This window comes from Choloepus didactylus, chromosome 23, assembly GCF_015220235.1.
Source record: "Choloepus didactylus isolate mChoDid1 chromosome 23, mChoDid1.pri, whole genome shotgun sequence".
In the NCBI taxonomy this organism is placed as follows: Eukaryota; Metazoa; Chordata; class Mammalia; order Pilosa; family Megalonychidae; genus Choloepus; species Choloepus didactylus.
Window position 1 is genome coordinate 25,525,335 of NC_051329.1, and position 27,483 is coordinate 25,552,817.

The 27,483-nt window shown below is 41.4% G+C and overlaps 1 protein-coding gene across 5 annotated transcripts in view; it reads right to left on the bottom strand.

Annotated features, from left to right (window-relative positions):
- TTC28 (tetratricopeptide repeat domain 28) overlaps positions 1–27,483 on the bottom strand; it is an 836,277-nt gene that overhangs the window by 118,825 nt on the left and 689,969 nt on the right. For all 5 annotated transcript variants that reach the window (XM_037817392.1, XM_037817391.1, XM_037817394.1 and 2 more), the window contains 2 exons: positions 3,535–4,876; positions 1,713–2,236 (listed from right to left, as the gene is read on the bottom strand). In XM_037817392.1, coding sequence (XP_037673320.1) covers positions 1,713–2,236; positions 3,535–4,876 — 1,866 coding nt within the window. The remainder of the gene's footprint in view (positions 1–1,712; positions 2,237–3,534; positions 4,877–27,483) is intronic.

A 27,483-nucleotide genomic window follows, 5' to 3' on the forward strand; every position in this document is an offset into this window, starting at 1 on the left:
GACCCATCTCACAACACCCTGAAAGAGCCTTTCAGGTGTCCTGCACCGGAGAAGAGGAATCTGGTCTGGCCCATGAGGGGAGGCACCTGCTGTGTGCTTTCTGGTGGAGCATGTTCACGAAACAGGCACCTTGGAGACAGAACAAATAAGATTTTAGATCTCTGCAAGACTTAAAAGAAAAAGAAACAATAGAAAACAAACTTGAGAGTTTTCCTTAGATATAGAATTATGTTACAATGCCTCAGCGAAGAAGCTGCTTCATGAAAATATTTCAGGAACTATAAACTAACATAGCTGAAAGGTTGTCATATGCTGGGCCTGAATTTAACAGTTCTCACAAATTCAACCGAAAATCATCCCCAGACTGTTAGAATCTTACCACAGTTAAGTTTCAGGAAAACAAAGGCTGACACATGTTTAATGCATTGAGGCAGTGTGCAGCCTCGACAAGGCAGGAGCCAAATGAAGTGGCTTCCAGACTCTCGGTAACATTTTGGCCCAGAGGCCAAAGCAGTGCCTGATCTGGGCAAAGAACAGTGAACAGTCAGTTCTTCACCCATTCTCCACTTTGCTTCCTGCTTTCCTCTCCCCTGCCTTTCCACCTGGGGCTCAGGAGTAACCAGGGATACAATGCTCCAACCTTTCTCCGTTCTTGAGAGGTTAGAAACAACTTCGGCAGGATTTTGCATGGCTCTGGGGTCAGGGGACCTGGCTGAGCCTCACTTGCACTGACCAACTGATGGTAATGATCAAATCACTGGACTTCTCTGAAACTAAGTTGACTTAGCTGTAGAATGGGAAAAGGTATACTTCTCAAAGTTATTGAGAATTAAGCCAGATTAAATAAACTGTATGTGCCAAGTCATTTGGAAACTGTAAATGAGAAGTTTTGGCTGAAATTAGCAGAGATTTCTTTTTACTGGTGAGCTAAGAAGCATCTTATCTGCCCTTGCCCATGAGAGTGGAAGTGCCTGCAAAAGCAGAAAGCCCCATCCCAATGTAAAGAGGTAGAGGATAAGCACAGAAGGGTAAACACAGAGGTCATGGGGACTTCTGCTTTGGGAGGGAGGAAGCTACAAAGATCTAACTGCACTCAGGTAATGGCATAGGACCTGACTGTGGAGGAGTAAGTTTCTAGGTCCACCTGTGACCAGACTTTGCCGTGGCAACAGCCCAAGCATGGCAGGCAATATACACTGGGAAAGAAGCCTGGTCTAATGCTCGAGTGACCCTTAGACTAATGCTTCTGGATTAGACTTCAGCTGCCATATCGGCCTAGTTGTTTTCTAGAGAGACAACAGGGCTTGAAGCAGATGGGTATTTTTCTTTGATTCAGGCCCTTAAATCTTACATGATTAGCTCTCACTTGATCCATCTTGTGTGAGAATATGTTGTTCACCCAACTGAGGGCCCTGCAAAGCAAGGAGGGTATTAGCAACTTAGGAAGCTGGCTAGCAGTAGATGCCGCTGCTGAGAGACTAAAACCACCTGGGTTTACCCGAGAGAGCCAGGTAAAGGATTACATGAGTAATATCACAGGACATGAGTTACATGAATAACTCCACTGGTTCTGGAGTTGAGCTGACGATGTGGTCTCTGCAATCCTCACTCCAAGCAGAGGTGGCCACTCAAATTGTCCATACTTCCTTCTGAGTGGACTTTGAACTTGATCTTGAGTAGAATGTGGAACTACAAGAGGCTTTTTCACCTACCTTCTTGTAAGTACATGACTGCCTGGGAATAGTTTTGCAAGGCATGGTGGGTCCTTCCAAGGCTACTATATGACACTGTCTTAGCCACCAAGTCGTTCATCTGTGCAGCGATGCTTAAGTGCTGTTCTTGATAGACCACAGCCCTCTCGAAGGTGCCCAGAGATTCATAGGTCAGACCCAGGTTCCCATAGGCTCGGCCCTGGCATGTGGGGTTGTTGGTTTCCTCTGCTATCTGCAGATCAAGCTGGTGGTACTGGAGGGCTGTGTCATACTCCCCCATCTGCTGGTAAACGCCCCCCAGGCCACAGGCCGCATCACTCTCCAGGGCTCGGTCTTTCATCTCTCTAGCTATGTTCAGCTGGCGTTCAAGGCAGGAAATGGCTTGTTCATAATTCCCTAATTGGCTGTGCAGACTTCCAAGCTCTCCATAGGCCTGGGCTTTATTGAAGGCCTCCCCGAGCTCATGGGCAACCACCAGCCTCTTTTCAAAGCACACAAGGGCTTGCTGCAAGCTCCCCATCGCCCTGTGGGGATGTAGACAGAAAAGCAATGATATTATTTTGTGCAGGTGCAGACATGCTAAAGCTCCTGAGAAAATGAAAAGCATTTGTCACTGTCACTTACTATAGAAGCTCTTAACTCCTCTTCTAGCTAAAATCTATCATGTGCCCTTAGAGTGAGATGCAGGGGAATTTCATAATCTGGAAAGCAATTCAAAAGTCATCCCTTAGTGACCTTCCCAAGAGCTTGTGATTCAATGGGATATACACCCCGGAGGAAACATAAAATATATTAATAGGCACAATGATAGCAAGTGAACTGTTTGGTTCTCTGAGCCTCCCAATTTCCACTACCGCTTAGACTATTCTTTTGAAATCACTTTACAATAACTATAAATCTTTCACCCTGAGCTTCTCAGAGCACTCTGTGGGTGATAATTTAGTTTGACCCTTGCCCTTGCTCCACTCCAGGAGCCCTAATCCCCTTCCTATCTGGAGAGGTTGTATATTCTGCAGACACCCAGAAGCAGACATAGACACCTCCTGGGTTCCCCACAGGATCAGGAGAAAAGCATCGCCTTGGCTAACAGTGTGTCTTTTTGTGCTGCTAAGAGATGACATGATAAGAGTGGGAAGAGCTTGGGTGTTGGCAGCAGACCAAACCCATAGTGTGGGGCACATGACTCCCTTTCCCCGAGCCTCAGTTTCTGGATGGTGATAAATCCCACCTCCCGGAGCAGATGATTGTGTATGTATAGTCATGCAGGATCTCTCTATACATTAAGCAAGATACCCATGTGCAGTGCCTGGCATGATGCATGGTACATGGCATATGCTCCTTTACTCCCCCCATTATCAGATGGCTTTTCCTAAAAGCACACAATGGGTCCAAGTAATTGGTGAGCACAGAAGTCCTCTTAATGAAAACATTTATACTGTATGGGAAGCATTCAGAAAACATCAAACTGATTCATTCGCTTTTCCCATTCCCATTATCTCTTCACCCTCCCATTATGATGTAGTCAAAAAGGCATAGCATTTGGAGTCAGAGAGCCCTGAGTTTGACCCTCAGCTGTCCCTTTCCAGCTGTGTAATCTGGGGCATTAACCCAAACTCTTTGGGCCTCGGTTTCCTCCTCCACAACACACAGGCAATCACATTACCCGCTTAATTCACAGAATTGTTGGAAGAATCAAATGAGATGATGTCTATGAAAATGCATTGTAGTTAATAAACTGCCACATGGACATTAAGTTGCCATTACTGTCACAATTGCTCTTTTTGCAGGTTTTTCAACCACATTTGTCCTCTGTCATTTTTACCTGTGTCCATTTCCTAGGCCCCGGTAAGCCTTGGCTTGGTCTTGCATGCGATTCAGACTTTGAGCAACAGATAAATACTGTTCATAGTACTTGATAGCTTCCTCATAGTCACCTAGGGCCTCGTAGCAATCCCCCAGGTTGCCGTAGGCCCGCCCCCTGTCCAGCACAGACTCGTTTCCACTTAGCTGCTGCAGCATGGCCAGCTGCTGCTCGAAGTAGCCAATGGCTTCTTCCATCACATTCATGTTCATCTTTGTGATGCCCATGTTTCCATAGACCTGGGCTTCTAGACTTGGGTCTTTCAGCTTCTGCCCTAGATCCAGCTGTTCTTCATAACACTTGAATGCCATTGTGTACTTCCCAAGGGCCATGTAGACAGCAGCCAGATGCCCGTGGGCTCTGCACTCCCCTGGCAAGTCGCTGAGCTCCTGATACACCTCCAGTTCCTGTGTGTGGTAACCCAAGGCCTTGTCATACTTCTGGATCATTCGGTAGGCTGTGCCTAGAGCTGCATATGCACTGGCCTCCAGTCTTCTGTCATTTGCTTGGTGAGCTAAGCCCAGCTGCTGCTCATAGAATTTTATTGCACCATTTACATCTTTTTTACAGATGAATATATCACCCAGGTTCCCTAGGGCTCGAAATTTAGCCTGGGAATTATTCAGGGACTGGGCTAAGGACAGTAGGTACTTCTGACACTCCTCTGCTTTGCTGAAATTCAGCAGGGCCTTGAATGCTAGGCCTAAGTTGCAGTAGGCTTTTGCTTGGCTCAATTTGTCGTGAAGGTCTTTGGCCAGTGCCAGATCCTGCTCGTAGTACTTCACCGCCTCCTGGTAATTTCCAAGGCAGTAATGGGCATAGCCAAGATTGTGGCAGACCTTCCCTTCTCCCTCCATGTCCTGAAGGTCAGGAGCAAGCCGGAGATACTGCTCATAATAGGGGGCAGCCTGGACATACTCGCCCCGAGAGCAGTGGAAGTTGCCCAGGTTGCTGAGGGCCCGGGCCTCGCTCTGGATGTCCCGCAGCTCCCGGGCGATGTTCAGGTGGTTCTGATAGTGCTGCAGGGCCCGGTCATGGGCACCCAGGGCCTGGTAGGCCACAGCGAGATTCCCGTGGGTGGAGGCCTGCGAGGCGCGGTCATTCACTTCCATGGAGATTTGCAGCTCCTGCCGGTGGTACTTGACAGCTTGGTCGTACATGCCCAGTGCGTTGTAGGCATTGCCCATGTTCCCGTAGGCACGGCCCTGGGCAGCGTAATCGCTCAGCTCCTGCGCGATGCACAGGTGGGTCTTGTGGAGCTTCAGCGCAGTGTCATAGTCACCTTTCATCTGGTGTATTATCCCTGAAAAGGGGGCAAAAGGACAAAAAGATAGGAATTGCTGATTAGCAATTTAGAAAAAAACATACTCTGCAACACGATTAATACCAAAATACAATCCAGATGAATTCAAGAATTTAAAACAGACGGTAGAATTAAATATTTATCAGTGCTCCAGAGGGAGGGTAGCTTTAAGCTTTGATGCAACAGAAAAAAACAGATTTGATTACAAAAATAAAAGATTTTTATACTACAAATATCTAAAATTAAAAGGCAAATACAACACTGGACAATATGTGAAACATACATGAAAAAGTTCAACAGCTATTGCATATAAAGATTTCACTTTTTTTTTCTTTAAAAATATCAAGACCTCAATTTCCAGAAATGAGCAAAGAACTATAAGTATAAGCAAACAACTCACACCCAAGGAAATAGAAAGGGTAAACAAAGGGGGAAATGCTAATCTCTTTTAATAATCAAAGAAATGCAAAATAAAGCTACTCTGAAGTACCACTTTACTTCTATTAAATTAGCAAACAAAACCTATATGATGAGGTTTCACTGAAATCAGTAAACACATCAACCCGAGCAACCCTGGAAGAAGCAAAATGGCAAGATCCACAAAAACCGCTGCACTTGAACCCTGCAGTCCTACCCACAGCAACGAGTCCTCAGGAAACCAATCAACCAGTGCAAAAGCTCCTGCACAGCAATCTGCACCGCAGCACCATGGTTGAATGAAAAGAAATATCTCAGATGCCAAACACTGGGGATGGCACGAGTACATTTTGGTATATCAACTCAATAGAGGATTATGTAGTTAGTGAAAATGTAATTATGAAGTCTATGCAGAAAAATGGAAGAAATGTTCTTATAATAATGTTAACTGGAAAAAGCAGCAAACAATACTCCATGGTACCTGTGACAACCATGGAAATAAATGTATGCACATGGACGGACCTCAAGGGTATTATGCAAAAATAAAAATGATTGCCTTGTTAGGTGAGGATTCGGATGATTTTTGCTGCAAAATTTCTCTTAATTCTGCTATATTGTTTTTACAGTCAACAATAACAGCACTTCAAATGTTCCTCATAAACTATGCTATAGGTGCTAAAACTAGGCTTTTGTTTTTACAACAGTTCAAAATGAGATATATCAGAAATGTCATAATTAACAGGTAGTTTCAAACAAAGGATATCACAAAAGTAACTTAGAGACAACTTTAAGCAGAGCCTGGCTTATCCAGTTGGGGCTGGGGTGCAGGGTACTGGAAAAGGTGGAGGGCATCTAGTATGCAAACAGGTTTCTCTTTGCCTTGGTTTTGAACACATTTACCATGCAGAACCTGCAGAAGTACAAACATTGCAACACCAAGATGGGCTCTTGCTAAGAGGTCTGAACTGAAATTAGATGCACCCAGAAAGCTGTCAAAATCCAGCCTCTGCAATTTGCTCAACTCTATGGCACCCACCCATTCATTCGTTCAGTCACTCACTAGGCTTGTGGTGAGCAGCAGGGGCAGAGAGAGAAGTAAAAACCGCAGCCTCTGCCTTCCGAGAGCCCACTGGGTTGCAAGGGAGATAGTCATGAAAGAAAGCACACACATGATACATGCTGAAGTGGGGAGGGGAGGGAGCCTGCCCCTGCCCTGATGGCCCCGACGCCCTGTGGGCTGTCCCCCTCGGGCAGGGCTGCTCTGCCACAGGAGATGGGCCTTGCTCCTGGGCCCAGTCCTCTCTCTGATATCAACTGGACTTAGGGTATTAGATATATCCTTTAGTGTCTCTGAGCTTTATTTTGTTTTTCTATGAAATGAGGAAAATAATAATCATGGTACTAGCCTTAGAGGGAGGGAGGGAGGATCAAATGGAATACTGTATGTGTGCGTGTGTGGGACACTGTAAAGTGACATTCGAATAGTAGTTCCTGAAATTATTACGTGCCTCCAGGAAATGGAATCCCTGACGCAGAGGTTAGACAAACTATGGTAATTCCTCTGTGTACTTTTTTATATTTTATAATTTATTTTATAATTTAAAAATAATTAAATTAATTATGGAACATTCATACAGTGGAATATCATGGTGCCAAATGGTGAATTAGAGACTTATTTATTGACATAGGAAGAAGTTTACAATATATTATTAAGGGGGTATATGGTTACAAAATGGTATTTTAATAAAAACATGAATAGGATGGTGTGCACATATACATTTACATTTATACATATATATAGCATAAAATTTATTTAAATGTTAACAGTAGTCATCTTCAGGTGGTGAAATTGCAGTGTTTTCTTTTTTCTTATCTGTATATTTATACTCTATGATAAACACATAAGCCTTGGTTTAAAAAAATTACTGAAAGTATTTTTGAACTCTGATACAGTAAAAGAAGTACCATTCCTGGGGGTTGGGTCTGTCAACTTCGCTGGGTCAGATCTGTCACCTGCATCCTAGGAGTTGGCTGGAAGGATCAGAGTTTCTAAGAACCCATCTCAAGGTCAGAAACTCCAAGCTGCTCAAGGTGAAATACCTAAGCCTCACCTGTTTAACCTTTTAATGGTGAAAAGTTATCAGTGACAGAAACAGTCAAATTCTAAAGACCTGAATTTAACATTGGATAAGCTGGCTGGTCCTAAACTGTTTTTATCTAAAGGGAAAATGTCTACATTTCAAATTATCAGGTATCCATAGAGGAGTAGAATAATTTACTCTCTCTCACCTCAGCTTTTTCAAAGAAGGTCAGAATTCCTGTCTGGCCCTGGGTCCCTGGTTTTGAGACTAGCCAGAGCTAGGGTGGTCACAAGGTGCCCACATCTCCCTCTGAGCACTTTCTCCCACTGAGAAGCCTTTGCAGTGACCTTTTTCCCACAGCGTTTGGATTTTATTGCAGTTTTTTAAGCCAGTATGATCACTTGCTGGTTGCTAAGATGATGGTAAGAAGACATAAGAGGAAGCAGTGTGAAAATCGGACAATGAGACCCTTTAAGGGTCTCTAAGAAGGGAATCAGAGGGAGCTTGTTTTCATGTATGTCCCCATCACCCCTATCCCAGGGCTCCAGGCTGACCTCTCCCTCACCCCCATATGCCCGTCATGGCACAGGAAGCTGGGTAAGCATCTGGAGGGCACAGTGTAATGGAAAAGTCAGAAGTCCTGTTTTATAAGCCTGGCTCCCACCTCATTCAGCTGAGTGTCTTTGAGACAGTCACTTAATGTCTTTGAGCCTTTGTTTCCTTATGTTTTTTAATTGAAAAATTTTTGGTGGTTTTTGTTTCTTTATTAGTGAGGTCAGTTGTAACCATCACAAAGAAATGTGCGAGAAACATTATAGTGAATATAGCAATATGCTTTGTAAACTATACCTTGTTATAGTGATATGCATGACCAGAATTCAAGGGGTGAAAGAAGGCAAAGGAATTCTATTTCTTTAACTCTTGTGGCCTTAAGAGCCTGGGCTAGTTAATAGGGAGCAGTTGGAACGATAATGGCTGCCCAGGGTTCATTGATTTGTGAAAGAAACTGCCTGCTGGTTATGGCAAGATGATCTGAACTCCAGCCAGCTTCCCCAATATGCTCCCCTCTCCTCCCTGTCCTCCTCGTCTTACACTTCCAAGGTCCTATAAAGAATCATGGGGGGATTCTCAAAACAAAGACTTGCATGCACAGGGAGAGTAAGAGGAGATGGATGTGGCTGAGACGGAGTTTACTCATCTGCCCTGTGTGGCCACCGCCCCTGCTGCTGCCAGCCAGGATAATTCCGAACCGAACATTTCCCACTCTTGGCAGCCTTTCTCTTTGTTGAGGCAACATAAAAGCGGCCCTGAGAGCTGCCAGCAGAGTGACTGCACATGCTGAGGAGATAATCTGCAGATCCTCCTTCCCTTTTAAGACCACAGCTTGATTTTCCAGGGCTGTCACTCAGATGCAGACTTACAGAGGGCCTGTCAGCAGGGGCATGCTAGGTGACAACGTGCTGCAGGGAGGGGAATTAAATGAAGATTAGTGAGGCAGAAGATCCTCACAAAGCTGAGTTCTCACAAGGCATGTGGAGAAAGGACACATGGTTATGAACTGATACATCACCACAGTAGGCCTCCAAGTGTGGGTCAGGAAGGTCTCTGCCACAGGGCTAATAATACGTATTTCTAAGGGCTGTTGAGAGGCTCACGAGATCATGTTTGAGATGCTAGACAGGTGTCTGGGACACTGTAAGTGCTTGGTCCATTTTGCTTTGATTCTTAACAACTACCAGCAAAGAGCAAGGGAGTTGTGAACAGGAGCTGGTAATAAGCCAGGCAGAAACATTCATACTAAAACTAGAATGTTCAGCATTTTCACAGGGAGTTCTGGCTGCCTTTTCTCTTGTGAATTCTCTGTAAGGAGGGCCTCAGTGTACCTCCACAAACAAAGGAAGTGCTCTTCTCTTTTATGGAAAATATTATTCTTCTGATCACTAGTAGTGCTTATATTAATATTGCACCATCCAAAAGGGGCTTTAAGAGCTCATCTGTCCTTTCCCTCTCCTTTAAAACAGCATGAGTTCTGCTCTATCCTAGCCAAATCATCAGCTATCCTCAGAGGAAACAGGATTTGAGAACTGGAGGAGGCCCTCCCACAGGCTAGCTTTATAAAGGACACAGTCAAGGCCCAGTGAGAGGAAGTGAGTTTGTAGAGCAGAGGCAGGGACTCCTTGATCCATGTGCCTTCAGCTGTACCAGTACATCTGCCTTAAAGGTTAGCAGGAGAAATGAAGGCATTGCTACTAGTCTTGACAGGTGTGATATGGCCAGTAGTAATAAAATTTCTTGTGTCATAGAGCTACATATGGAAGTATGTACAGATGAAACGACACGGTATTTACAATTTGCTTTAAAAATACTCCAGTGAGAGGGAGAGGGAGTAAACATGTATGAGTGCTTATGAAAATAGATGAAACCAGATTAGCAAAATGTTGATAATTAAGGGGGGTATGTTTACATGGGGGTTCACTTTACTATTCTATCTACCTTTGTGTATGTGTGTGAGTATGAAAGTGTCAATAATAGAAAGCTAAATCAAGTAATAAATATATGCAGAGAGGTATGCACTGCAGATTCTTCTGCAGCCCCTTTTGGAGTCAGAAAACTCTTCCTCATAGCTGAGTTCTGATGTGGATGTTTAAGTACATTCCATCTTTGGGTACTTAAGAGAAAGAAATCAGCTGGTAGCCAGCCTCCATAGCTCCACCAGCATGCATATCCTTTTCAAGGCCAGGATGGGACATGTGTAGACTGAAAACAATGCAGAGCTTTGTTTACAGCCATGATATTTAGTTTTACCTTTAATTTAAAATTATCTTAAAGGTTAGGGAGATATTTTCTATCTATCACAGAGGCAGGGTGGGAGGAGATGATAAGAACAGCTGAGAAAAACCACTCCACAGAAACACTGCTGCACACTCTTGACTGTTCCTCTCAATCCTTCACTGCACCTGGAGAGGTGGCCCCAGGTCCTCCCAGAGGGCACATTATCCCAACTTTAGAACATCTTTAGGTTTCCTGGACCCTCTCCTTCAAAAGTTTTCACATATTGTACTTAAAATATCCCAAAGCTTGGGATGGGGCTGAGGGGACAAACGTGTTTAGTAAACAGTTGCCTAGAGTCAAAGGCGTGAAAGCAAAATGTTCTATTGTGAAAAGCACCACTACATGTCTTAAATGTCTTATCTAATTCATTTTCAAGTTACTACTTATGTACCTGGAGACAAGTCCCCATTATTTTTGCCAGGAGAAGACAGCAGAGGTACAGATTTTTTTAAATGGAAGTAATTCCAAAATTATTTATCATATGACTTCAGCTATGAGTGTCTTCCTGATAGGCAAACTTTCCCCAAGAGCTCATCTCATTCATGCCTCAGAACAATCCTGTGAGACTGACATTGTGGTCTCTGAGACCCAGAAGTTTCCAGAACATACTCAGCCTGGCACAGCTCAAAGTGTCAGGGTTGGTACTGGAACCTAGGTTTATCAGACTCAGGCGACCCTGTGTCCCTTGGCTGGAATGCTTTCTAGTGAAAAGCAGACATGATTTTGTGCCCATTTCTTCTTTATTAATAGCATACTTTTGTGTCAAACCAACCTTGTGGCAGCTATATAAGAGCAGATTGATTATCTGTCTAAATTTGTATCTAGTGAATAGAGAAGTATACATTAGACAAGAGACAATCGTAAGAGACTCAGGAATGTAGTAGAAGGAACCAGATGGAATCACCTGTGTGGGCACGACCTCTGGAGAACTCTTGGGCCTCACATGTTTCTTCTTTGACCATTTATCTTAATTACATCTGTCCACTTTTTTATACCAAACCTACCAGACTCTTAGTATTCCTCTGAAGGATAACTGAAGTTATTAGCCTGTTATCTTCTTTTGCTTCAACAGCAATTTAGGATGTCTTTGCTGACATAGTGAGCTCAGTGGCAATTCTGTCCCAAATCCCAATTGCCCTTCCCTTCTGTTTCAGTTCTGAGGAGCCCATTGTAATAAGCTTGAGGAAATCCCTGCCCACACTACCCCTCCCTCCCACACACTGTTCCGGAAACTACTTGTCTTTTTAACCAAACTTGGAGGAAATAAAATGCAGTCAACAGAGAAACAGAAGTCCTAATTGCTAGATTCCAGGGCCTTCAGGCCCCCTTGAAGCTGCTTGGGAGCAAAGGCAGTTCCACTGTGTCCCCTCCAGCCACCAACACAAAAGCCTGGGTCAAATGAGAGGTGATAAGAAGCCAGTCTGCAGCGCATGGAGCCCAGGAATATTTCGCTATCTTCACACATGGCTCCACTTCTCATTTCCCTCAGAAAGTTAAAAAACCAAGACTGCAGGTGAATAGCTCAGACATTCCCTGTGCCTGCGCAGCTGTAAATCCTAAGGCGGTGGGAAAGATTAATTGTGCTATGAGGTAGAGGAAGTAATAATTAAAACTATTAAAAAGGAGAAGGCTGGAGAGGGGATCTCCAGTGATGGATGATGAGGCAGGAAGTGCTAGGCACAGGCCCCCCCGGCGGCTGTGGCCAGGCCACTGCAAGAGAACTTGATGGGAAGCCCAGAGCCGAGTGAAAAATATCCTGGGCCTGCCTGGCCAAGCCCTGCCATTAGTCACCGTTTGGAAAAGGCAAAGCGTGCCTGGTTTTCATTCTGGATCACAGTAAGAGGTGGGAGGCACCCTCATAAGTTAACAATGCAGAGAATGTTACAGGGGGTAGTTTCAATACGAAACGAACATTTCTTTTGTTCCCAGTGCCCGGGGTAGAATCACTGAAATGCTGAGATAGCCACTTTTTACTCCTCCTTTGAGCTGAGCCTCTGAAAGCTGAACAAGAGCCACCTCCCTGGAGCACCTTCTGGGGGTCCCTCCAGCTTGCAGAGTAAAGTGTAGACCAAATACAAAGGCATTTGCATGCTCTCTGGGCCAGCTCCAACTCCAGTCATCCCCCTGCTGCTGCCATGATGCGGCCAGGAAGCAGCCGCACTAGGCCTGCGGTTCCCCTGGCCACGGGGCCTGCAGATCCCTGCACCCTGCCCTCCACTCCTGTGCATGACTTTCTTGCCCCATTCTCTTGGCGGGATTGCCTTTCTCCCCTGCCTGTGATGGACTTTCTAATGTCCCCTACTGTCTTCTTGAGATATGTGGGAGACTGCACATCCCTATCCCTGAGAAGACAGGTCAGGAGACTTGCTCTGCCGGGTGGTATGGGAATAGAAACGCTGTGCAACATTCTGCACTCTGTCCTCCCCCGCCCCGCAGGCTGTGGAAGCAGGGTGTTCCAGAGGGGGGCAGCCAGAGGAAGACAGAGCCACAGCATGCCTGGATTAGTGAGCTGCCCCTGAGAACTGCATAAACCTATGATAGGCTCTGTATGAAAATATTACTTTGTGCCTTTAAGCCACTGAGATTTAGGGATTGCTGTTACTGCATCAGAACCCAGCCCATTTTGACAGATGTGCCACCCATAATCAACCCTCGGAGCCACTGTCACAGCCTACATCTTAAACTGTGTCCTAGCAAAGTCTGTGTGAGAGACACCGAGTAACAGAACAGGGGCATTTGAGCCATCTACATATCTGGATGCTCTAAATCTTAGCCCTGGAGCAAGTGAGAGCACTAAAACCTGTGAACTTGAACTCAATTACCTTGGACCCACACAGAGAGCAGACTTCTGAATTGAAGTTTGCATTATGCCCTAGGGTTGGTTAGATTTGCTTTTTATTTTTAATTAATAAACTTTACTTTTATAAATGGAAACAAAGGTTTTATTCAAAAAGTATCAATTTTGGCTTTTCTTTTACTTTTTTTTTAGAAAGAAGTAAAAAAAAAAAGTATCAATCTTTCTTTTCATGGCTCCTGTTCTCTCTGGATGCTTCTTCTCAATCTTACTCTTTTAAATTTTTAAATAGACTTTGTTTTTTATGGCATTTTAGGTTTACTGAAAATTGAGCAGCTAGTAAAGAGAGTTCCCATACACCTTCCCACACCCCGTTTCTCCTGTTAACTTCTTGCCTCACTTAAGTGAGGTCCATTGATTACAACTGATGAACCAGTATTGATCAGTTATTATTAACTAAAGGCCATAGTTTACATCAGGGTTTACTCTCTGTCTTACACAGTTCTGTTGGTTTTGATGAAAGCATAACGTCATGTACCCGCTGTTAAACTATCATACAGAATAGTTTCACTACCCTAAAAATCTCTTGTGCTCCACTCATTCATCTCTCCCAACCCCTGAATCCCTGGAAACCACTAAGCTTTTTACTTCTCCATAGTTTTGCCTTTTCCAGAATGTTATATAGTTGGGATCATACAGTAACATTCTTTCAGACTGGCTTTTTTTTTTCCTCATTAATATGCATTTAAGGTTCCTCTATGTCTCTTCATGGCTTGATAGTGTGTTTATTTTAATCACCAAATAATATTTCATTGCATGGATGTAACACTATTTATCCACTCATCTACTGAAGGACATCTTTGTTGCATCCAGTATTTGGCAATTATGAATCCAGCTGCTTTAAACATTTGTGCGCAGGTTTTTTGTGGACATGGGTTTTCAGTTCGTTGGGGTAAATACCTAGGAGCAGGAAGGCAAGATCATATGGTAAGACTGTCTAACCTTGTAAGACACTGCCAAATTGTCTTCCACACTGTTTGTACTGTTCTGCATTCCCACCAGTCACAAGGAAGAGCTCCTGTTGCTCCACCTTCTCACCAGCAGTTGGTATCGTCAGGTTTTTAAAAATCATTAGCCATTCTCATAGGTGTGCGGAGGCATCTCATTGTTGCTTTAATTTGCAATTCCCTAGTGACGTGCTACTGAGCATCGTTTCACAGGCATATTTGTTGAGGTGGGTTGAACTGCATCTCCTCCAAAGCTGTGTTGACATCCTGACCTCTGGTACCTGTGGATGTGACCTTATTTGGAAATAGGGTCTTTGCAGATGTCATTGAGTTAAGATGGGGCCATACTGGGTTAGGGTGGGCCCCAGATTCCATGACTGGTGCCCTTATGAATAGACAGACACAGACACACCGAGGGAAGGAGATTTGAAGGCAGAGGCAGGTATTGGAGTGACGCAGCCACAAACCAAAGAATGCTAAGGACTGCTGGCGGCCACCATTTCAGAAGAGACAAGAGACGATTCTTCTCTAGAGCCCTCAAAGGGAGTGTGGCCCTGGTGACACCTTGATTTCAGACTTCCAGCCCCCAGAACTAGGAGAAAATCAATTTATGTGGCTTTAAGCCACTATTCTGTGGTAATTTGTTACCTCAGCCCTAGGAAAAGAATATATTTGCCATCTGCTTGTCTTCTTTGGTGAGGTGTCTTTTCAGATCTTTTGTGCATTTTATAACTGGGCTGTTTGTTTTCTTATTTTTAAGAGTTCTTTGTATATTTTGGGATACAAATCTCTTATTGGATATTCATTCTGCAAATATTTTCTTCCGGCCTGTGACTTGTCTTTTTATTCTCTTAACAGTGTCTTTGGTAGAGCATAAGCTTTTAATTTTGATGAAGTACAAATTAACAAGTTTTTAAAAATGGACTGTGACAAATAAAAGGTCACCTAGATCTTCTCCCATGTTATCTTCTAGAAGTTTTATATAGTTTTGCATTTTACATTCTTGTCTCTGATCCATTTTGAGCTAATTTTTTGTGAATTCTTCACTGAATTGCCTTTGCTCCTTTGTCAAAGGTTAGTTGACTATGTTTAGGTGGGTCTGTCTTTGGACTCTCTAATTTGTTTCATTGTTGGATCATGTCAGTTCCATGACTTTGTTCCTTTTCTTCAGTATTATGTTGGCTATTCTGGGTCTTCTGTCTTATCCACAAACTTTAGAATCATGCTGTTGATAGCAACAAAATAACTTGGGATTTTGATTGGGATTGCGCTGAATACATAGATCAAGTTGGGACTAAATGACATCATCATAATAAGTCCTCCTATTCATGGACATGGACTCTCTCCATTTTTTAGACCTTCTTTGATTTCTTTCATTAGAGTTTTGAAGTTTTGCTCATATAGATCTTATGAATATTTTCTTAGGTTTAAAACTTTTTTTTTGGTGCTCATGTAAATGGTTTTGTGTTCTTAATTTCAGATTCCAATTGTTCATTGCTGGTACCTAGGAAAGAAGTGAATTTTTGTATATTAACCTTGTATCCTGCACCTTTACTATAATTACTTACAAGTTCTAGGAGTTTTTGGTCTATTCTTTGGGGTTTTCTATATAGACAATCATGCCATCTTTGAAAAAAAAGACAGTTTTATTTCTTCCCAATCTGTATACTTTTAATTTCCTTTTCTTGTATTACTGTATTAGCTGGGACTTCCAATACGATGTTGAATAGGTGAAATGGGATGTTCTTGTCTTGTTTCTGATCTCACCATAAGTATGATGTTAGCTATAGGTTTTTAGTACATGTTCTTTATCAAGCTGAGGAAGTTCCCTTCCACTCTTAGTTTGCTGAGATTTTTTTCAATCATGAATGGGGATTGGATTGTGTCAAATACTTTTTCTGCAGCTATTGATTTTTATTCTTTAGCCTGTTAATGTGTTGGATTACATTAATTGTTTATGGCAAGGAGTAAATCTCATTTGGTTGGAGTATACTTTTTATACATTGTTGGATTAAATTTGCCAATATTTTTAAAGACCTTTTACATCTATATTTATGAGAGATATTGGCCCAAAGTTTTCCTTTTTTGTAATGTCTTTGTCTGGTTTGGCATTAGAGTAATGCTGGACTCACAGAATGAGTTTTCTCTGCTTCTATTTCTGGAAGATGACTGTTGGTGGTGTTCAGTTGAATTACATCCTTAACCTATTTTATTTTTGTCTGACAGAGGTGTGTTGAAGTCTCCAACTATAACAGTGGATTTTTCTATTTATCCTTACAGTTCTGTCAGTTTACATGTCACATATTTTGATGCTATTATTTTAGACACATACACGTTAAGGATTGTTGTGACTTCTTGGAGAACTGACCCCTTTATCATTATGTCATGTTCCTCTTTATCCCTAATAATTCTCCTTGTTCTCAAGTACGCTTTGTCTGAAATCAATATGGCTATGTCAGCTTTCTTTTAATTCGCGTTGGCATGCTGTGGGGATTGTATCATGACCCCTACAAAAGGTATATTTAGGTCCCAATCCCTAGTCCTGTGGGTATGAACCCATTTGTAAATAGAACCTTTAAAGATATTAAAGTGTGCCCAAACTGAATGAGGGTGGGCTTTAATCCAATATGGCTTAAGTCCTTATAAAAAAGGAAGTTGGACACAAAAGCAGAAGCATGGGGAGCAGCCAGAAGCTGGAAGTCAATGGAATCTGGAAGAGAAAGGAGAAGATACTGCCAGGTACACTGCCATGTGACGGAAAAGCCAAGAAGCCCCAACAATCGCCGTCAGTCAGTACCAAAAGGTAACAGTCTTTGGGAGAAAGTATAGCCTTGCTGATGCCTCAATTTTGGACTTGTCCTAGCCTCAAAATTATGAACTAATACATTCCTATTATGCCAACCCATAGTATGGTATGACTCCTTTTTGTCTCCTCTATAAGCATATTGATTTTATTTCTTTAAAAAATAAGTTATATTGGTTGCCCTAAAGTTTGTGATATATATTTACAACTAACTTAAGTTCACTTTCAGATAATACTATACCACTTCATGAGTAGTGCAGGCTCCGTATACCATAGTATTCCCAATTCCTCCTTCCCATCCCTTCTAACATTGCCATTATTCATTCCACTCATTCCTAAACTTTAATTACCCTGCATATTGTTGATATAATTATTTTGAAAAAACACATATATTAGATAATTAAAAACAAGAAAAAGGTTTTATTTTACTTTAATTTACTTCTTCTCAAATACTTTTCTTTTCTTTATATGGATCTAAGTTTCTAAACATTTTCCTTCTTTCTGAAAAACTTCTTTTAACATTTTTTGCAAGACAATTCTACTGGCAACAAATTCCCTCAGTTTTTGTTTGTCTGAGACAGTCTTTATTCTCTTTCACGTTTGAAGGATAATTTCACTGGATAAAGAATTCTAGCCTGGTGTTTTTTCTTTCAACACTTTAATATTTCACTCAACTCTCCTCATGGTTTATGAAGTGAAGTTCAATGTAATTCTTACCCTTATTGCTCTATATGTAAGGTTGTTGTGTTTCTTTTTTTTTCCTCCCCCTTTGGCTTCTTTCAAGATTTCCTTTTTGTTTTTAATTTTCTGCAGCTTGAATATGATATGCATAGGTGTGTGTGTATATACATAGTTCAGTATATATCCTGCTTTGTGTTCGTAGGTTCCTGGATCTGTGTTTTGTTATCTGTCATTAATTTTGGAAAATTCTCAGCCATTATTACTTTAAATATTTCTTCTGCTCCTCTGTCTCATTCTACCTCTTTTGGTATTCTCATTACACATATGCTATACTTGTATAATTGTCCTACAGTTCTTGAATATTATGTTCTATTTATTTTTTTATTACTATTATTTTTCTCTCTGCATTTCAATTTGGAAAATTTTTATTGATGTAACTTCAAGCTCACTGATTCTTTCCTCAACTGTCAGAGGCATTCTTTATTTCTGCTACAGTGTTTTTGATTTCTAGCATTTCCTTTTGACTTTGTCTTAAAGTTTTAATCTCTCTGCTTATATTTCTCATCTGTTCTTACATGATGGCTACTTTTTCCATTATAGCCCTTAGCATATTGATCATAGCAATTTTAAATTCTGGCCAAAATCTCTGCTGTATCTGAGTCTGGTTTTGTTGCTTGCTTTGTCTCTTCAGACTGTTTTTTCTTGCATTTTAGCAGTCATAATTTTGTTGTTGTTGAAAGACAGTATTGGGTAATAGGAACTGAGGTAAATATACCAGGAGTTACACAGTTTTTTACTGTTTACTGTAGCTGTAGGTGTCTGAGGCTTCAATTTCCTCTGGTGTCCTTGTTTTTATCTTCCCTGTTGTCTTAGGGTTTCCCCAGAACTTCTTAAATCACTTTTTCAGTTTTTTTCAGCTGAACCCTCTGTTATTATATAGGAGCGCTTTGCTATGGTACTAAAGTTGTGTGTGTTGGGGAGAGTGCCAGCTGGATATATTATGTCCCCCCAGAAGCCATATTCTTTAATGTAATCTTGTGGGGGGCAGACATAGTAGTTGATTAGGTTGGAATCTTTTGATCGAGTGTTTCCATGGAAATGTGACTCAATCAACTGCGGGTGAAACATTTGATTAAATTATTTCCATGGAGATAAGGACCCCACCCATTCAGAGTGGGTCTTGATTTAATCACTGGAGTCCTATAAAAGTGCCCACAAACAGAAGGAGCTCAGAGTGGCTGAGAGGGGCATTTTGGAGAGAAGCTAAGAGCTGACACTTGGAGATGCTTGGAGATGTTTGGAGACGCTAGCCCAGAGTTTGCTCTGGAGAAGCTAAGAGGGGGCCCCTGACTCTTAAATGCACAGGAGCTGAAGAAGCTAACAAAGACCCAGAGACATTTTGGAGAAAGCCATTTTGAAATGCAACCTGGGAGCAAAGGACCAGCAGATGCCAGCCACATGCCTTCCCAGCTGACAGAGGTGTTCTGGATGCCACTGGCAGTTCCTCAGTGAAGGTATCATGTTGTTGATGCCTTGGTTTGGACATTTTTTTTTTTTAATATTCATTTTATTGAGATATATTCACATACCATGCAGTCATACAAAACACTGTATATTCGATTGTTCACAGTACCATTACACAGTTGTGCATTCATCACCAAAATCAATCCCTGACACCTTCATTACCACACACACAAAAGTAACAAGAATAATAATTAAAGTGAAAAAAGAGCAATTAAAGTAAAAAAGAACACTGCGTGCCTTTGTTTGTTTGTTTCCTTCCCCCAGTTTTCTACTCATCCATAGTCTGGACACTTTTATGACCTTAGGACTGTAAATTTGTAACCGAATAAACCACCTTTACAAAAGCCAAGCCATTTCTGGTATTTTGCATAATGGCAGCTTTAGCAAACCGAAACAGGGGATGTCCCGGGCTTTGATGTGGCAGTGAATTGTGTGTGTGGGGGGGGGGGGTGGGGTGGGGGGGGGTGCGTGTGTCTCTAATCCTATGGTCAGGTCCCAGGCTTATAGTGGGACTGTGCCCCTGGACAGTGACCTTCACAAGTCCTTCCCAGATTTTTCAGGGCTGGAGTTTGGTATTTCCCTTCCCCAAAGTTGGTTAGGCTTTTACACAGTAATTTCCTCTGAAAGCAGGGGAGAACAGAATGCTGGGCTTATTTGAAATGGGTTACATTTCCCTGGGCATATTTCAAATGGTTACTTTACCCCCCTCTCTGTGCTGGAAGCTCTAAGAGTTTTTCCTCTGATCTTTATCATGAGAACCTGGTGGGGCTCCTAGAGGTAAAGACTGGGCTCCCAGGAGTTTTTAGCTCTCAATGTAGCCCACTCTCAGCCTTCAGTAGTCGATCAACTACAGTTTACGTTTTCCTACTAGTTCCTAGCTCCAGGGGCTTCTTCTCCTGGTAGGCTGTGATTCTGTGTATTCATCTGTCTCTCTAGTTTTTAGGGCATTGCTTTGCCTTATGACCTATATTTTTGATGGATCTAAGAAGAATTGTTGATTTTCAGTTAGTTCAGCTTTTTTCTTGTTGTGAGCATGGGAGTGATGACATCCAAGCTACTTGCATGTTGGAGCAGAAACAAGGAGTTGATTTGTTTTAAATTGAAGGTTGCTACTAGAAAAAGCACATTGAAATCCATTGAAATCTTTGCTGTGAAAATTTTGAGGATATCATTACATTTTTGTCACCGGAATCCCCTATCTCTAAAATAGCTCTTGAGAAATTTCTTTTAGAATTCAGCTTTCCTAACCCTGAGGAATGTTAACTTCCATCTCTTGGATAATGAGAATTAGGTGTTTTTCTTTTTTGCTTGAAACCCTGGGAAGTTCTGATTCAACTCTACTCTAATAACTATGTTGGTCCTCATGGGCTGTGTATTTGGGCTCTTTTACCTGATCTTGGTTTCCTACTTTTGTTTATATATCCTTGGTCATGATTTTCTATTTCTATTGTGTCATCATTTGACATTTTAAATGAAACAAAATTCTTTATGCAATAAAAGGAATTATAAACAAGCAAGGAATCAAAGAGTCCTGATAGATCTGTTACATGCATTGGTAATCTGCCTACCCCCTTAGCCTGCCATTTCTCAATTTTTCTTTCTGAGCTTTGAAATTTGTTTAGTGGGCCACATTGTACCAGTTTGAATGACCCAGAAGTGCTGGTTACTAGGAGGCAGTGCTTTCTGGTGGAGACCTGGCAACTGGAATCAGAAGAGCACTTTTTCAGCTCCACCACGTCACCATCATATGCTCTTAGGAAAGTTACTACTATTTCCTGGCCTCATGTTTTCACCTATCCCAGAAGGTTATTATGAAGCTCAAATGAAACAGTGAGTGCCAAGGGGTAATGCTCAGTTTTCTAGAATATTAGTATTATTCCAAACAGCTTCAAATATCATAGTCCTCAATATTACAAATAACAAAAATCTAAACCTACCACTCCCTCTAGCATTATTTTGTTATAGAGTGGAATCCACTATAAGTCTTAGACAAATCATATTTCCTAAGTGAGTAGAAAAGGGAACTTGATAGCAGATCATTATGGGCTCTGAGAATATTATAACCAAACTTTGCATGTGATGTGAGAATGGGGCCCATTTCCCTAAGTGTATCCCCTAAGTGTGGGGGGGGAGAAGGTACCCCTAAGGGTCATTTGGAAATGTGGGGGGCATTTTTGGTTATTAAATATCTGGGGATCACACCGGCAGTTGGGGGAGGGCAGGGATACTAAACAGCCTACACCATATGGGAAAGTCCCGTACAATGAAGAATGACCCCACCCAAAGTGCTAACAGTACCACGGTGAGAAACACTGAATGCTCTAGGGTGATTTTATACTCTGGCTAATTAATAATCTAATTAATAATCTGAAAAAAACAACTCCATTTCTGGACTGTCATCCAGCTGAAGTTGTTAAAATAAATCAGCAAAGCTAATTAATTGGGAAGTCTTTTGGCTGGTTTCCAATAATTTAAGCAAAAGACTGAGAAATTAGAAACCTTAATTTTAAAATCTGGCTTACTGACTGATCCTCTTCACTAGCTTATCTGTAAAATATAATGCAATTCATTAAGAAGGCAAATTAGAAGGCATCTACATATGGGTTGCCTCCCTCATTTTGTTATGTTAATCAGTAAAAGAGAGGAGAAACCTTCCTAAATAATAAAAATAGTAGCAATGATAATAATGACAATATACAAAATTTTCCGTTGGTAATTTCATTCAATACCATGACACCAAGAACCAGCTACATGGCTTCATGTAGCTTTCACTTCTCTCCTAAGCTTTAGTTCCATAAATGCAATTACACGCTGGATATATTTACTTGGATATACCTCAGCTAGGCTGAACCTCAGTATTTCAAAAATTATCTTTTTTGAATTATTCAGCTGAATTAAATCTAACATTTTGTGATACTTGCCAGTTTTCAAAGCCCTTGGAACTCCATTGTCTTATTTGATTCTAGAACAAAGGCAGGGCAGCAGGTTCTGCTTTTGAAGACACTCACAAGAGCCACATGTCCACTAAATTACAGAGCTAGCAGGCCTACCACCTCCTGGCCCAGCCCTTCTTCCCTGGGATATTGTGCCCTTCTGAGTGTCCGAGGCAGCAACTGCTGCAGAATTCAGCTGTGCAGTCTGGGGTGAACTCAGCCCACCTCACAGCTCTGCAACATTCCTTCAGCTCAGAGAGGATGAGAGGAGGGCACAGCCTGCGGAGACCAACAGAGGCCCCGGGAAATGGACCAAGAAAGGCAGGAGGAGCTGAAGAGCTGGCCAAAAGAATGGCCCTTCAAATGACTTCACTTTGCAAATTCAGTTCAAAGACAGATGGATTTTCCAGCTAGACTGGAATGCAAATTATGAAATCTGCTTTCCTGAGGCAATAGGGTCTGAAAAGCTTCATTTAAAAAACTTACACTGGATTGAAAACTCAAACTTGATTGTGTGAAGTGTTCTGGCTAGATTAAGCATAATGCTACCATAACAAGTGATTCACATATTCTGCTCATTTTTCTATTAGCACATGGACTTTGGGTTAGGACAATTTTGTAAACTTGGAAAAGAGCAAAATGGAATAAAAATTATAACTCCATTTACTGTTTTCAGTTTTTCTTACCTTTTTGTTTAATTGAGAGGGATTTACTTAGAAAATTGGAGGCTCTTGAGGCTGGCTTGCTCATGCACACCACAGAGATGCTATTTGAACATGTCTTCCTAGAATGCTCTAGTGAGCCAGTTAAAGTTTGAAACTCCATTTACCTCCCCTGATCAAGCCGTAGGCTCACAGCAGCCAGTGGGGAATGCTAATGAAGAATACCATTAGTCTCAAGACCCTGAGTATACAACTTTAATGTTTCAGAGGCTTTTGTTTAGTTCTCTTGTGCATATTTTTACATTGAGATCCTACAGTAGGTTCAAAATTGAGCATAATAATCTTAAATATTTTTCAATTATAAAAACAGTACATGATTGCGGCAGGGCCTAAAGGCTAGTTCATCCAACACTCATTTTCAAACTTCCTTCAGTACCTGCCTCTGCTTAAAGGGCTGGAGAGCCAAATATTCACTTTCCAAGCCTCTCTTGCAGCTAGGCTTGGTTAAGGAACACTATTTTGGTCAATAAGACAAAAGCAGGAGTCTTCTGGGGTTTCAGGGCAGTTTTTGCTTTTTTGATAAAAGGATACAGAACTGAAAAATGGCAGGTTAGGAGACAGAGGAAAATTCTTCTCCATGAAAAACACTAGATAAATGACAGAAAGTGCTCCAGAAAACTGGCTCCAGGATCCCACCAGCTGGGAAAGGACTTGTACTTCCATAGTAATTGAGCAACCGGAGAAGCAAAGAGCTTGCATTCAGAATCATGTACATCTTTGATCCGGAGAGCTGCTGAGAAAGGCAGCCAGATTCGCACTGTGATTGGAGGGGGTTGGAGTGGGACAGTGGCCAGGGAGACGGCAGGGGAAGCTACGGCCAAGTGTTGCAGGGAGTGCCTTCCACGCCCCGGGCACATGCCTTGATAACTGGCGTGGGTGACAGCCCTTTACACACCCACAGCTGAAGATCCTCAAGTTAGGAACAAGCCGCTGCAGCAAGTGGATGACTGTGGAAGTGGGTTATTTTCCACTCCCTGAGCAACCATCTTTGAAGTGGGCTGGAAGCCACCCCTTCACAGTGTTGCAGCCGAGAGCCTCCTCAAGGGAACTTGGGATTTGGGTGGCTTGTGACAGCACAATTCCCCTTCCACAGAAGCCCATGGGGTACAAAGCTGAGAGGCAGGGAGGGAAGCTGCACGAGAAGTGACAAGAGCCTACATCAAACCCAGGGACTTGTGGGTCCACAGCAGAGAGAGGCTGAAGGGAGTCTGAGCTGAAGAGGCGGATGCATGCAGCAGCCCCAGGGTCTCACAGCCACAACCCTGGAAATGGCTGGGAATACTGGGTCTTAAAGCCTTCTTCCCTGCCAAACTGCACAGGGCACACCCCCCACCCTCAGGGCTGGAGATCCCCACTGCACACAGAAAATTGGGGCACTGATTGGACCTCCACATGGTTTGGACCCCCATTCACTGTATAAATGATGTTGGGGAGATCTGAATTGAGAATAAGAGGTGACTCGGGAATGCCATCTGCTGGTAGGTCAGGGAAAGTGTGCTGCACCAAGCTATAGCTCTATCAAATTATAGATAATTGTTTAAATAACCCTGCCTATTCTACAAGAACTCTATCAAGGTAAACAAATGCCAAGAGACCAAAAACAACAGAAAATGATAAAGCATATGTAGAAACCAGAAGATATGGGTAACCCAAATGCCCAAATTAAAAAATCAGAGGAGATACCGAACTTGGAGAAATTAATCAAAGAAGTAATCACAAACACCAATACCATGGCTCAGGAAATAAAGGACATCAAGAAGACCCTAGAAGAGCATAAAGAAGAATTGCAAGAGTAAATAAAAAAACTGATGATCTTATGGAAATAAAAGAAACCGTGGATCAAATTTCAAAGAATCTGGGATACACAGTACTAGATTAGAGGAAGCTGAATAAAGAATAAGTGAACTGGAAGAGTGCAGGCTTGATAGTGAAAGTACGAAAGAAAGAATGGAGAAAAAAATTGAAAAGTTCGAAATGATCTCAGGGATATGATGGAAAACATGAAGCACACAAATATAAGAATCATTGGTGTTCCAGAGGGGAAGAGAAGGGTAAAGGACCAGGAAGAGTATTCAAAGACATTGTTGGAGAGAACGTCCCAACCCTTCTAAATGATGTAAATAGGAAAATCATAGATGCCCAACTAACTCCAACAGAATAAATCCAAATTTATTTTCTGATCAAATTGTCAAATACTGAAGAGAAGGAGCAAGTTCTGAAAGCAGCAAGAGAGGCAATTCACCACATGCAAGGGAAACAACATAAGACTAAATCGTGACTACTCAGCGGCTACAATGGAGGGAGAAGGCATGGTATGACATATTTAAAATTCTGAAAGAGAAAAATTTCCAACCAAGAATTCTTTATCCAGCAAAGCTTTCCTTCAAATTTGAGGGAGACCTTAAAAACTTGAGACAAACAAATGCTGAGAGAATTTCCTAACAAGAGACCTGCCCTACAAGAAATATTAAAGGGAGCCCTACCAACTGAGAAAAAAATGAAAAGGAGAGAGAGGTATGGAGAAGGGCACAGAACCAAAGAGTTTTAGTAAGGCTACATTAAAGGAAATAAAAAGATGAGGGGGAAAATATATCTGACAAATAAAAACCAAAGGATATGATGGCCAATTCAAGAACTGCCATCACAGTAATAACATTGAATGTGAATGGATTAAACTCACGAATTAAAAGACATAGATTAACATAATGGATTAAAAAATATGAACCATCAATAATCGATATGTTCCTTACAAGAGGTTCATCCTAGACCCAGAGACACAAAGAAATTGAAAGTGAAAGGATGGAAAAAATATTCCATGCAAGCTACAGCCAAAAGAAAGCAGAAGTAGCAATATTAATCTCAGATAAAATAGAATTTAAATGCAAGGATGTCATAAGAGACAAAGAAGGACACTATATACTAACAAAAGGGAAAATTCACCAAGAAGAAATAACAATCATAAATGTCTATGCACCCAATCAAGTTGCCCCAAAGTACATGAGACAAATATTGGTAAAACTGAGGGAAGAAATAAATGTTTCCATAATAATGGTGGGAGAATTCAGCACATCACTGTCTCCTATAGATAGATCACAGACAGAGGAACAATAAGGAAATTGAAAAACTAAACAATGTGATAAATGATTTCAACTTAACAGACATATATAAGCATTACATCCCAAATCACCAGGATAAACATTCTTTTCTAGTGCTCATGGGACTTCCTCCAGAATAGATCACAAAACAAGCCTCAATAAATTTAAAAAGATTGAAATTACTCAAAGCACATTCTTTGATCACAATGGAATACAACTAGAAGTCAAATGGAATACAACTAGAAGTCAATAACCATCAAAGATTTAGAACATTCACAAATACATGGAGGTTAAACAACACACTCCTAAACAATCAGTGGGTTAAAGAAGAAATAGCAAGAGAAATTGCTAAATATGTAGAGACGAATGAAAACAAGAGCACAACATATCAAAACTTATGGGATGTAGCGAAGGCAGTATTGAGGGAGAAATTTATAGCTCTAAATGCATTTATTAAAAAGGAAGAAAGAGATAATCAATGAACTAGTGGAACAACTGAAGAGCCTAGAAAATGAACAGCAAACTAATCCTAAACCGAGCAGAAGAGAATAACAAGGATTAAAGCAGAAATAAATGACATAGAGAACAAAAAAAAACAATAGAAAGAATACATAAAACCAAAAGTTGGTTCTTTGAGAAGATCAACAAGATTGACAAGCCCTTAGATAGACTGACAAAATCAAAAAGAGAGGAGACCCAAATAAAATAATGAATGAGACAGGGCACATTACTGCAGATCCTGAAGAAATTAAAAAAAAATAATGAGGATACTATGAAAAACTGTGCACCAAAAACCAAGATAATGTAGAGGAAATGGACAATTTCTTGGAAACACATGAACAACCTAGACTGTCCAGAGAAGAAACAGAAGACCTCAACAAACCAATCACAAGCAAAGAGATCTTATCAGTCATCAAAAAGCTTCCCACAAATAAATGCCCAGATGGCTTCACAGGGGAATTCTACCAAACTTTGCCAAAAGAACTGACACCAATCTTACTTAAACTCTTTCAAAACATTGAAGAAAATGGAACACTACCTAACTCATTTTATGAAGCTAACATTACTCTAATACCAAAATCAGGTAAAGATACTACAAGAAAGGAAAACTACAGGCCAATCTCCCTCATGAATATAGATGCAAAAATTCTCAAGAAAATACTTGCAAATCAAATCCAAAGACACATTAAAAAAATCATACATCATGACCAAGTGGGGTTGATTCCAGGCATGCAAGGATGCTTCAATATAAGAAAATCAAACAATGTAATACAACACATTAACAAATCGAAAGAAGAAAATCAAATGATCATTTCAATTGATGCTGAAAAGGCATTTGACAAAATCCAGCATCCTTTTTTGAAAAAAAACTCTTCAAAAGGTAGGAATTGTAGAAAACTTCCTCATCATGATAAAGGTAACAAATGAAGAACTCACAGCCAGCATAGTACTCAGTGGAGAGAGACTGAAAGCCTCCCCTCTAAGATCAGGAATGAGACAAGAACGTCCGCTGTCACCACTATTATTCAACATTGTGCTAGAAGTGCTAGCCAGAGCAATCCAACAAAACAAAGAAATAAAAGGCATCCAAATTGGAAAGGAAGAAGTAAAACTGTCATTATTTGCAGATGATATGATCTTAGATTTGGAAAACCCTGAGAAATCGACAACACAGCTGCTTGAGCTAATAAACAAATTTAGCAAAATAGTGGGATACA